At 40.0% G+C, this 13,911-nt stretch overlaps 1 protein-coding gene across 2 annotated transcripts in view; it reads right to left on the bottom strand.

Moving 5' to 3' along the window:
• fbxo11b (F-box protein 11b) overlaps positions 1-10,209 on the bottom strand; it is a 31,782-nt gene extending 21,573 nt beyond the window's left edge. The window contains exon 1 of one of the 2 annotated variants that reach the window (XM_061232846.1): positions 9,863-10,209. In XM_061232846.1, coding sequence (XP_061088830.1) covers positions 9,863-9,950 — 88 coding nt within the window. In that variant the 5' untranslated portion in view covers positions 9,951-10,209. Of the gene's footprint in view, positions 1-6,381; positions 6,390-9,862 lie in introns of those variants that run through there. The other variant, XM_061232847.1, reaches the window with a different exon arrangement.
• Positions 10,210-13,911: the final 3,702 nt, after the last annotated feature.

Here is a 13,911-nt window from a genome sequence, read left to right as displayed (position 1 = left end):
ACATGTATGGGGAAAGTGCCATCAGAATCACCCACACAAAAGAAGAAATAAGAAAAAAGGTTATATAGGCTATTTTCTTAAATTTCACACAGCAACACAACACACTTTGTACACATATTTTGTAGAGGAGTTTAAAAAGATAGCATTGTGTTTACTGCATGTTTACCATTTAATTCCCCAACATTAGGAAAAGGCATATGTGGTAAAAACGAGAAAATAAAGTTAAGTGGTTTTAAAGAAATGTCAAACAGTGAATGACGTCAAATAGACTGCAAACACAATATACGGGTTAATGAATAGGTAATATTTTAATCTGAATTGAAATGTGGCCTTTATCCAAACGTCTCCCCCCCCGGTGACATACAGTAGTTCCATGCATCACCAGTGCGGTTGAGACCGAACACGCTCGTGACACTGCTGAAAGGGGACTTCCTCCAGCTGCTGGTAATAATTAGGCTTCGGAGTTTTGCGCTTGTTGCCTCTCCCCTCCTTATCTGTGCACAACACCACCGCGGCGCAGATAAGACCGAATAAAACACGCTGTGACTGATTTTCTCTCCCCCTCAACGGGCCGTCTGGACTTATCCGGGCCACGGTCTGTAGGCGGCCTCGGCCAGGGCGGTTACAAGGGCAGTCCACGGCACAGGGGTCGAGCCAGGCCCCGATGCCGCGCAAAGCCAGCCGGGTGAGGCCGGTGACCAGACCACAGGCCGGAACAGCGGCAAGTCAATGACCTGCCCTTTAGGCCAAACGTCCATGGCTGGTTACCCATCTATAACCCCAAATATCCTCACGGTAAACATCTTAAGAGCCTGCGTTCACAACAGGTACCTAAAGGTACTATAGGGGGTCCCTGACCAGATTTATGAAATGACTTTACGGATTGGGAAAAATATAAAACATTATTTAAATGTAAAAGAATACCTAACCCTTTTTAACTTATGATGGGTCAGAAATGGTAACACTCTCCCTATCTGTTTGGGCGGGTAAAGCAGCCAGAGCAGGGTCACTCTCATATCCATATTCTCCGAGGGCCTGAAATCTTTTTCATAGAAGCACACAGATTAACCGATTATCAGTGTCCATCCAATCCATTGATGCTGATGGAATAAGTGCTGGAACCTCTTTTGGAGTGAGAAACGATGAAAGCAGCTTAGTGACATGGTCGCGCTCACAACTTATGGCAGTGACAAGAGAAAATGTCATTCTTCAAAAACCAATCTCATTCCTCAAAGAAAACAGGCACACTGCCAGATTGGTTCAAGTCAAGTCTTCATAAAACAAAAGGCTACATCAGCAGCTGCTATAATTCTCAATGTAAATATGGATATCCCGTTTCAAAAGCAGTCTTGTCGCAATGAATCAGTGGTAAGGTAAGATTTATAACGTCCCTTTGTCGTCTTTGCAGTGGACGTCCAAAATCACAAAATGTGTAATCTAACTAGTGCAAATTTTATCAATTGTCACGCCCCCCCCACCCCCTCAACAGTGTCACACTATGATATCAGTGGCCTGACAGGCAATAGTGTTCTGGAAGGGCTACACTAAAATGACTCTACAGTAATGACATCACTCATTTTAAGGCCCCAAGGCCTTCCTCCCAGGAATAGTGCAGGCTCTGCTCTAGAAACCAAACCAGAATGGGGGGGGGGGGGGGGGGGGGGTTGGGACTTGCGTAACATCCAAATACAATATCAGAGCAAACTCTCCCCCATAACTGTACTTCCAGTTTGAACATCTCAAGAGCAGGTGACAATATTCACAGATTCACATTCACAGTTATTCTCAAGATACATGCAGTATATTGCCAGACAGGCATGCGTGTATTATTGGCTCGGGTACAAAAGAAACTGCTTGCACCTTCTGATATACCGCTGTTAATTTTGAAACATTTTATGTGTTCGGTCTAGTTGTTTCAAATGCTGCAATATCGATGCATTTACGGATAGAACGCCATGGCTGGTACACCTGATATTGTTGTGGTTTGTGAAAACCACAGGGAAGCATTTAGAAAATAATTGAGGTTGGCATTCATCTCATCGCTTTCAAAATGAAAGGGTTGTGGCCAACCAAAAGGACCATCTTGACTACAACCGGAATCGGTTGTTTATTATTTACAATTATTATTTTGGGGAGTCTGAGGTACATACATCAACAAAGCGTGACAGAATTCAAAATCACAGGCCTTTCCAAAAATACCCCAGATACCCCATATCAAGAGAAAGTACTTTGTCCACTATGCCTGAATAAGTTGACGAGAGATTAGAAAATATGCCTACATAATGTGAATGTTGTTACGGTCAGGCTACTTGTGTATTAACTGATTCATACGTTTTACAATCAGTCTGTCAACTTTACTGTGTATGGACACCGGCACTGAATACAGTGATCAATTCGGTGCTAGTAATCGTGACTTAAAAGAATGCAATTTGCAAACTGCACATTTTCATGATTTTTTATATATAAATTAGTGTTCAGGTTTATTCAGGAGTGCTTATAAAGTTGTCCATCTGGAGGAAAAGTGAGGTTAGCAACGCAATCGGCAGGAATGATACAAAATGGAACATAAGAATGCTGTTGCTTTACACTGGCTGGCAAATATGTAACAACTCAATAGCGTGCTTGTGATACTATGTTGAACTGCTCATACAACATCGTAACATTAAATGACGTTGCATGGTTTGCATAAGGACGCTTCTGAATATCACGAACAGGAAAGGACAAGCTGGATACTGTTCAGCAAAGGCTGCATGATGTGACTCAAAGTGCCTCTTGAGAGGTGTGACGTCTAAACATTAAATTAGCATTTTTTATAGTGCTACTAAACATTGCTAAAAAATAATTTGCAAAAATGCAAGAGAAAGGTGTCATTTAGTCTCACTGAGCAGATACCAGAATATAAAACCGAATGTAAACTTTGCCACACCCAACTAACATGATCCAACAGCACTGAAATTATGCAAAATAATGAAGATATACAGTACTGTGCAAAGGTCTCAGGCACCCGTATAACATTCTGTACAGATAAGTTTATTTAAAAAAGAATACAATGAAAGATCATAAATAAACATACTATACATTTTACATCACATTTGACTAATTTGGCAGAATAGTTTAAAACTTCATCACTTCTCTGAGATAGCCAACGCTGTCCTGCACTTCTATAAGACAGCAGGGAGGTTATTCCAAGCATGTTGGAGAACTTGCCACAGTTCTTCTGCAGACTTTGGTTCGCTCCTTGATTCTGATCTCAGACAGCCTTTTTTTATAAAAAGTAGTCAATTGCTTACAGTAATATGTTACTTTTTAAAATTAAATCCAAAAAAGTCTCTGTAAAATTAAATCTTTTGGAAAATGAATATTTGGAAATCTCAAATGTGTTCTTTTATACTGACACACAGAAAAAAAAAAAAAAAAAAATAGATATATATATATATATATATATCTAAGTCTAGGGTGCCTAAGAGTTCTGCACAGTACTGGATAAACATTCGACAGTGACCGACTGATGTGTAGCAGCCTTGCTATGATAGGAATAAGGAATTTGAAATTGTCCGCTCTCTACTACCCATTATATGGTGCTTTTCTGTGATCTTGTGCTCTTATACACAGTACTATCCACTGAGTGGATATATCTATATATTTTTTTTAATTAGTTCCATCGTGGGTGAATGAATATTCAAAATCCAATAATCAAGTCTCACTCCAAACAGCAACCAGTGCACTTTTACATGCAATAAGATTGCAGATTAACGCCATTAGATGATCATCATTCCACACCAGATACTTCTTAGGTCAGATTTATTTAGAACAACTGCTTGCCTGCTCCAATTAAAGGATAGAGTAGAGTTTTGTGGGTACAATCGAAACAAGTTCTGAAAGTCTACACTTGCTTGAGCAGGTGTGGCTGCAATCAAACCATGATCCCTATTTATTTAACTTAACGACAACGGTAGCGGGGAAATAAAACTGCATGACGACATGCTACTCATCGGCCATGTGACTTCTGAAATGTTGAAAATGCACTATGAGACCACACACAGCCAAAGCTCTACCAATGCCAGAATAACTCAACGTCCCCAAAGTGAATCCTGCAGGAGACTGCTTTATTATAATGAAATATTCAGATGCAATCATTTTACAGCAAATACACTTCACTTTGTTGACTGAAGGCAATGGTGGTAGCTGACTACATTCCCCATTCATAGTGCAGGATCTAATTATACCACATTTATAGGGCCCTAACCTTCACCATATGCAGAGAAAAGCAGTTTCTCAAAATGGTTCTTTGTTGGAGTCTTTCAGTTATGAATGAAACGATATTGTATGCAAAAATGAATCACTTGACAAAGTTAATGCAATTTTAAAATTGCCTTCTCCTGGAGACAAAATTTGCAAGGTTTTCAGTAAGAGTTGGTCCATCTCAGGATTGCGCTGCTTTTTCTGCTCAGAGATATCACACATTCAGAAAAAATAAGTCAGAAATGTTTTCATCTATGCATTTCTCAGGGGGCAGCAATTGCAATATTACTGAATCTGAACGAGTAAAAGAGCAATTCCACAGTAATGTCAACCTGAGCATGAAAAACAAATTACTTCCCAATTAAACTATTATGTCCAAAACAGTTTAAGGGCTGCAACTAACGATTATTTTGTTATCGATTAATCTGATGATTACCTTTTTGATTGGTCGATGGGTCTTAGAGTAATTTATTGGAAGGGGGGGTAAACGGATTGAGTTTGCAGTTGAATATTACAAAATTTCTTGATGCTTTTGAAGCGCTTACTGGTTTTAATGTACTGACACATTATAGCTACTTTATCTTGAAATAATACAACACCCACCAGTTACTATGACATTGTTTTTCATTAAATACAATGCATTGAAATACATTTACGAGATTATCGAATGGAGGGGCTGCACTATTATTACAGATTACTTGCGGATGCTTGTATTGTGTTCGTCTGTGCACTACACGGTGTGCACATGGTTAATTGTTTATTAGGCTATGCGTTTATTAGTAACTTATGTTCAACACAGTGAACAGTAAACTATGGTGGATTTCAAATGAACATTCCATTTAGTTTGCCAGCAACACAAACATTTCATTGTGACCATATAGAAATCTGATAAAATGTAGGCTAACAGGAAAATGCTAACATGTATTTATTAGTCCCATTACCATTGAAATCAATGCTATCTGGCAGCCATCTTGAAAACATTTGAAACCATTTCAGATGGTTCTCAACGTCAAAACTGACATTCAGAACCATTTCAAAAGACAACAAATGTGTTATGATAAAATTTGATAGGGAAGTAGATCGTCAAACAATGTGCTTTTCAGACATGTCACCTCCATACCACAATGGCTCCTACATTACATGGATATCAAACTTTCTGCCTTTGACTAACATTTTTAGACAGTGTATAGTCACCACAAAAGTATTTTTGTGTCACATGCATAATCCATTTATTTGTCACATTTCACCTGGCTTAACAATATGTTTTCAATTCTTTTTTTGGCCCTTCCCCTCAGCCAAGTGGGTGCTATGATAATATGAATTAACATTTTTTATCACGCAAGAAGAGGAATTTTGTGTCATTTTGTGTCCAATTGTCACATCCATAACGCTGGAATTGGAATAATTAGTTGCCCAGGAGTTTCTGTGTAGCTTAGCTAGGCTAAATGTCAATCAACATAGCCCCTTGTAAATGTGCTAATTTACATTATACAATGTATAGGTCTGGTCCATTTTCTCTATTGTGTAACTGAAATTAATCTAACGTTATCATAATTTCGTCACTAGTAATCTACCAAAGTAAAACAAAATGAGTCCTTTGAACTTCTCTGCAATTTGGAAAGGAGTAAGAACGAAAAAAATACAACTAAGAGTGTTTCACAAGCCAGCATTTAGTCCGTTTTAATCGAACCCTGGTCCCTGGTGCGGTTCGTTTGGGCAATTGTGAACGCAGTAATCGTACCAAATGCGGACCAAACCAACCGCTTGCGAGAGGTGGTCTCGGACCGTTCCAAAGTGAACCCTCGTGCGGTTCGATTACAGTGAAAACATAATCTTGACCCAATCGCAGGAAGTGAACCAAAATGCAGAGGATTATCGGCTGCCTGTGCAGGCATTTGTTGTTAGCCTAGCTAGCTACTAAACAAAAGGACAGGTAACATGGCTGGGAGAGGACTGACTTGGACTTCTGTCAAGCAGAAGTCCAATGTCTGCTTGAAATCCGGGCCGAAGAGCACATCCAGAATATGCTGAATAAAGTCCACAAAAATAATGACGTTTATAAACTCATTCAAGATCAACTGGAGGAGAAGAACTGTGCGCACAATCGATCAGTGCCGAGACAAGGTAAAAAAAAAAAACCTCTGAAAGTTTCGAAGTCCGCGATTCCCTGCATCAAAGTAGCAGCTCTGCAAAAGAAAAGGAATCTATCAGCTGGTTGCTCAAGATACTATACCTTCATCTTCCTTGAAATGCCAATCTTCTGAACAGGTCATGGTATGACTGCATCAAGGCTCGCCTTCTCTGGGCATACCGTTGCCGGATCACAACACCAAAGCAGGATAACTGCTAGTATCACTACACATATACGTGTGTTCTGCTCCGTGTTGCTTGGTGAGTGTTGTTGATTGCCCAAATGAAGCACGGCTAATTCTACCACAGAGCTCAACAATGAGATGTCCCCCCCACCTGCTGTCAACTTGTTGATTTCCATGTTTACATTTTCCACCGCCAAATTTCTGACCAATAAGAACGGCCCTCAGCATTATTTATTTATTTTATTTTTTATTTGGCCCACTTTCATTCGTGCACTGTGAAAGCAAAATAGAACACAAACTAAAAATATGAATTTCATTCTGCTTCGGACAAACCAAACGGACTATACTTGCGAAAGCGCTCTTAGGTAAGATCGGGTCAAAATACCAGCAAGACCACCAAACACCAGCGAAGCAAATGATGACTCATAATGACGCTATGAGTTATTTCAATAACTGCACGTTATCTGGCAGAGTCAAGATAAACGACAAATACGATACAACAAAGACAAATGACTTGTGGGTCAGTGTTGTCAGTTGTAACTTAAACTAGTAAGCTAGTGCAGTAGGGATACATTATTGCTAGTAGTTAATGTTAGTACCATTGCTTAGCTAGCGCAGAGGGGATAAATTATTGCTAGCAAACATTGCTTAACACAATATTGCCTCAAAATGCTCAATATTGTCTCAATCTATAACTTATTTGCACAAAACTATGGTCCATTTCAGTTTTCTTGATGAAATGTGGTTGGGACAAGCCTCCTGATTTACAAAAAGTTCCAAATTAAATGCAAATGAGCCAATCATTTCTTAAACTTGGACGCAGACAATGCCCCTTAAAATAGGAAGCATTGTTGACAAAATTATAAAATCCATGTATAAGGCTCAAATCAGAAGTCTATTTCAATGAATGGCCAATCGCTATAGGTTCTTCCACAGCACAGGGGGTTCAGAACACAGCACTTTTTTTGTACACAGCACGGACAGAGCTTGGCTTCTGCCTCCAAAATAAGACCAAATAAATGTTTAATCCTCATTCTAAACAATGAAGGCAAGTCAGAGGTGTCATACGTTCGTTTATTCAGGGGTGCACAGCAAGGGCCGATCCGCTTGAGGATTTTGTGCCAACTTCTGCTCTTAAAGATTTAATGAGCTAAATAATGTTTTGATCAGACATTTGTATATGCACCAGCTATAGATTGCTAGTATATTCTAAGGATTTTACTGGGCTCGAGTACAGGAGTGAATCAGGTTAATTTCTAGAGCTGTCAGAAAAATAAATTAAGGTAATTGGTTGGAACAAAAACCAGCTCGCAGACCAGCCCTCCAGGACCGGAGTTGTGCACCCCTGGTTTATTATATAACGTTACTTTTTTAACCCGTTTCCTTCCCTCAAAATTAATGTGATCGTTAAATTATGTGTGATGTAGCTATAATCTGGCACATAAAATACACTAACGTTATTTCTTACTGCACATAGCTACATTCCCATTGACAAGAAAATTGTTACTTTACTAATTCGTACCCAGACCAGGACTGGTACATTCATTAGCCAAGTTAAATAGCTTACTCCCTTAGCAAGGGTGTTTTAGGTAACGTTAGTAAAACGATCTAGATTCACATTTAGCTAGCATGTGTAGGACATTGTTTAATTATAAACAACCCGGAAACACTGTCAAAAAATGCACATTAGCTAATCTACCAAGCTAACGTTACACAAGCAATCAAGCTAACGGTGGTCAAACGGCACCTTCCTGGCTCAAAATTCTGTGAATGCTTTGTTAAATTATAACGACGTTGGCTAGATTTGCTCTGAACTACGTGCGCTTAGCTAGCCACAATGGTTATTTGACGTTAGCCAGCTAGCTAGCAAGCTGTTAATTACTCAGGTCTCGGGATACTCACAATCTGAACCACTCAGAAGGCGAATGGATTAGCCAGTAGCTAGCTAGGATAGCAAAGTTATCTCAGCTGGCTTGCAAGCCAACGTTGGCTAGCTACCTTTTTTTTTTAATTTAGAAAATGTCGTGAAATCACCCGATAGGAGCATAAAAATATCCAGCAGCTAAATATTAAAGATAGAGTTACGTTAAATCAACGAGGCAATGGTGGTTAAATATACAGATCTAGAAGTTAACAGTAACGTTAGCTTTACAAGTGAAATGCTTCGCCCGTAACGTTACGTCGCTTTAGAACGTGGTGTTTATTGTTTATCTTTGAAAAAAATGCCATCGCGGCTGTCCAACTAACGTCAGCTATGTATGTGAAACCGATAGATCACCAATCAAAATACTAGCTAGCTCGGTCGTTTTGAAGACAAAGGTGCCCGAATAATTTGGTTGTCGGGAATGCCAATGTGCCGCAACCATTCCAGGGCCTGGTGATTTTTACCGACCAGACGAAGACCCAACTCAGACTAAACACACATAACTTTTCTAGCTAATGCTTTGCCTACTTGGCCTCTCAGTTAGACACCCAACGTAGCCATCAGGGGTGTTTGTATGGATAAAAATAGCTAGCTAGCCACCCAGGATTTTATCGAGTAAACAGCCAGCGTAAAAAACTTAGCTAGCTAGCTAACTGCGTAGCGCTTGGTAAGTGACACATTCACTGAAACTAGTCTGGTAAAAGGGCTAGCAAAATCGAAGTTGTCATCATAGATAATTTAGCTAAACACAATGTACGTCGATGCACAATGTAGCTTTCTGCAAGTGATCACAAAGCAAAATTGACGCCGACTAAAAGCACTTTAGTGGACAAATGACTGGTAAAGAGCTGCCAAGTTACCTAGCTAGCTAGCCAACAAGCTAATGATCAGCCTAGCAAACGTTATCCAGCCAATTAGAAAACATTAGCTCGCTAGCCAACACTACACCCCCAAATATGGCAGTCTGTGTAAGAAAATGCAGGTTTTTGTTGGTGACACTTTCATGCAGTTATCTTAGTAATAGAGCCATCTTAGATTCGAGGACATGTGTGAGCTATTTTCTGAGAGGATAGCTAGCCAGCAACCATTATATAAATAGCTACGTAGCAAACAGACAGCCAGCTACCGTCTGAGCCCAGACCAGCGGGGATTATAGTGGAAAGCCTAGCCGAACAAAGCGCGGCCTGGGCTGACTGGTACCAACTGAGAAGCCTGGGTTTTTCCTGGCGTATCTACGACAACAGCAGGGCCCTTGCTTAAACAGTTAAGACATTAAAAACTCGTGCGATGAAACTAGACACTGGGGACAATGTACAATGGCAACGCGCGTCTGAAACACTTCATCAGATATGACGCACTGGAGGAAAATATAGTTTCTTACCTCTTTCCCCGTTGTTCCTTTCCGGCTGCACCGGGCGCGGCCTCGATACTCGCCTAGGTCTTCTGTTGGTTGCTCTGACGGAGTTCATTTGGGGAGTTGATTACTTAAAAGAAAAAATCGAACCCTTCTTGCTGATTGAGGCTAATATCTCTTTAGGTGAAAATCGAATTTAAAATTCCGCCATTTGCCTACTCTAAAACACCCTGTCTTTCAGGCGGCGAGCTATTGTGGGTTTTTTTGGGGGGTGTTATCTATGTTTTTCTAAACTGCTCCCCCCGTACTCCTCTCGGTCAGCTCCGTCTCGCTCTTGCAGGAGGAGCCATTTGCTCTCAGGGACAGGATCGGAAAAGAATCACACGGGAAGACTACCCACCAATCACATACTATGGTTCATCGCTTTTACTTGGGGCTGCGAATCACAACAGTTTTCTCAAACGCCCAGTGACTCTCTAATCAGGATGCCGAAGAGCAGATGACAGAATGCAACATGAATAACAGGAGTACATTGGCTTTTGCTGGTTTGGCTTTTGTGAACATTGATTGCTTCGTGTTTTTCGCCATACAACTAGAAACAAGATTTGTGTAAATGGAGGCATACGGATCTGAGTAAATCAATGTCACGACATTACATCTTGGCTCGCATTCTGTTAGGCTGCGTGATTTTGTCACGTAAATTAATTCAATGAAATCTCGCAGTTGTGTTACAGGGTAGGGCGTCTTCATGGCTCCATGTCCGGGGTGAAGTTCTGGTCCACCAGCAAAGCGCGACTCCAAATAATACTCATTAGAGTTTCATTAGAAATGTATCTTCAAGGTCTCTGATTTACATCATAAGCCGTTGATATGGTGCATCTGCATATTAGAATGGAACTATGATCAGGCTCACTCCAATTCTTACCCTGCTGTTTTTTTTTATTAGTAGCACCACCAACCCGCGTTATAATGACAAGGATGTCTTATGAGATTCATAAATCGATCATAGTAATTTGCAGTAAATAAGACAACGTAAAAAAGGACATTACATTATCTGTTTTAATTGAGTTCATTTGACAGTTAAGCCGCCCTGCCCAATTATGTAATTATGTACATAAATGTATTGTCTGTCATATTTTCATTTTCATTTGAATAGTTTTAGGCACACATTTTTCTGTTCTTTGTCTGCCTGACTCCCTGTCAGGATTGTCCAAAGGACCTAAGACACAAAAGCCTAGCACTGACATTAGACAGGAGACAGGTCAAACTCGCTCCTAACCAGTTTTTCAACCCTGTTACTGAACAGAATCACATTGAATGTGGCTACAGGTCACCGTCACTACAGTGAATGACAAAGACATAGCCGACCTTGGACAGTAAGGGCTGTTGCTATGAATCTATATATAATGCATGTATGTGTGTGCCTGTCTTACTGGGACCTCCTGTGAACTTTTGGTTGTGTGTGAGCAGGCTCATGTTTCTTTGACATATGTGGTTCAATGTACATGTGGTGATATAAATATGTTATGCATTGTGTGGACTCATTCCTCTGAACCTACGTTTCAAGTATGCACAATGTTACAATGATCTGTGCCATGGTATATTGATGTTTTAAAATGTTTGTGTTGTGGGCATTCCATAATAGACATAGAGGGGGCATGGCTTTCGTTGCTTCTTTTCAATCAAGAATGGGAGAGAACTGTTTTTGAACTGAAATTTTGTGATGGCTCTGGGGGAACTCTGGGATATGTGGTCTTCCTGTGGTTTTAGCAGTCATTTCATCATACCCAATAAATTGGGTTTTAAGCGGGAAAAAGTGTTTATGTGCTGTTTCTCTGTGGACATTGGTCCCTATGGAGTAAAATGCTTTCCCACCAGCTGTCCTTGGAGATTCTGAGAGCATACTGCACCAGCTGGTATCCATAGCAACTGTTCATCCATCTCTATGACACATCAGGGCATTGTGTCATGAGTGTTTATGTGCCCGGTACCCACACTGGGTGAACTTCTCACTCACTTCACTGCCTGAAGTCAAGCTGCTCACAGCTTGTTAAACTAATTAGTGATTCAGACAAATTACCTGCTCTACTCCGGAGGCTTGTAGATTATAATTGCAAAGTTTGGCAGCGTTTACTAAGCAGATATTTGTGTCTGTCATGGAAAACACTCCCAAACACACACTCATATGCCTGTAAAAAAGAAAACTCACAATCATAGCTTGAATGGCAAATAACACAGATAAATAGTGCAATCAAGCAGGTAGTGCAGGTGTGGATTTGATGCATAACAATTCAACTGTTATTGCTTCTGTTTGCAATAATTAGAATAAAGGTTTAGCGAAGCCTCTGCTATTCACTCATTAGAATAACTGTAAACTTTGCAACACTATTAGTCTTAGCATGTGTGCAGTAGTAGTGAACTGACTTGTTGATTTCTTTACCTCACATGACCCCATTTGAATAGTTTTAGGCACACATTTTTCTGTTCTTTGTCTGCCTGACTCCCAAGACACAAAAGCACAATTCCCACAATGGCTCCATCATGTGTGAGCCCACAAACTATCATGAGCCAACAAGAAATTTGTATAAAATTGCTAGTGCAATATTGATGAGTAACATATTAACTATAAAGCATCAATATACACTCATAAACTGAGCACTTTATCAGGTATTTATTAGACTTATTTTTTAGACTTCTACTGCTGTAGCCTATCTACTTAGAGTTGTGATGTTTGTGTGTTCAGAGATGCTCTTCTGCATACCACTCTTGTAATGTGTGGTTATTTGCGTTACTGTCATCTTCCTGTCAGCTTTGACCAGTCTGGCCATTCTCCTCTGACGTCTCTCATTAACAATGAATTGCACCATTTTTTGCTCTAGAGACTAGTGTGCATGAAAATCCCAGGAGATCGGCAGTTTCTGAGATACTCAAACCACCCTGTCTGCCACCAACAATCATTCCATGGTCAAAGTCACTTAGATAATTTTTCCCCCCATTCTGATGGTTAATGTGACATTAACACATTGACTGACGCTCCTAACCTGTATCTACATGATTGTATGCATTGCCCTGCTGCCACACAATTGGCTGATTAAATAATCGCGTTAATAAGTAGGTGTAATAAAATGTTCCTAATAAAGTGCTCGGTGAGTGTACATTCCATAGATTTCCCCTTGGTTGCATATCAAAGCATGCCAGAAATAAAATATAAAATATATGGTAATTGTATACAAAAGCTCAGCAATATCTTTTTTCCCCTCAAATCAAAGTGTGAAAAGTACTCTTAAACTGCACCTGATCTGATTGCTGAACTTCACTCTAGCTATCTAGGAACATTTAAATGTATTGAATACAGTTTAAAAGCCTAAAATTAGGACAACTCTCTAAAATAGGCCAACAAGTATGATATCACAGATTGTGTGGCATTAGATATAGTAATACATTTGATATAGGATGCCAAAGAAGGCTTTATCCGTCTCTGAGCCGACTCAGTGTAGCTTTGTTTTCATTCGGATGGGATAACATGCCTGTTCTGTGAGAAATGTACCAGGCTAAGACCCAAAGTAATGTGTGCAAGCAGATATTACTGGAGGGCTTTTCAGAGTCATAGCAAAATATGGAATACAGAGCATCTGAGATTTGCTCTCCAGTAGGGCTGCCTCCTGATCCATATGAAACTGATGAAGAACTTGGTCTTCTACTGGAGAGTACCATTAAAATACACTAGGTTTTATTCAAGATTTGTGGAGGTGGAGATGGACACTAGTCTGCTTAAGACATTGTTGGAAGACATTAGGATTCTTGTTATGCATCATGGTGAGTCCAGTAGACCCCACCCGGTGGATTGAGAATCAGGAAGGCAGTATTCACAAGATATAAAATAAACTGGAGCAACTGATGGATGCATTGGAGCCAAACACAACAGGTTCAAAACAGATACAGAACAATAAACCTAAATGTATTAAAACAGTGGTTTCCAAATTCAATCTTGGACCTGCTCTGTGTACTGTATACTGGCCGAACATTGGTCAAATATTGTTCATATTGTGCTTATTGTGCTACATTGCAAACAATTA

The sequence above is a fragment of the Conger conger genome, chromosome 2, assembly GCF_963514075.1.
Source record: "Conger conger chromosome 2, fConCon1.1, whole genome shotgun sequence".
Lineage (NCBI taxonomy): Eukaryota > Metazoa > Chordata > Actinopteri > Anguilliformes > Congridae > Conger > Conger conger.
The sequence above is the reverse complement of the archived record's forward strand: the minus strand, read 5'-3'. Positions and strand labels throughout refer to the sequence as shown.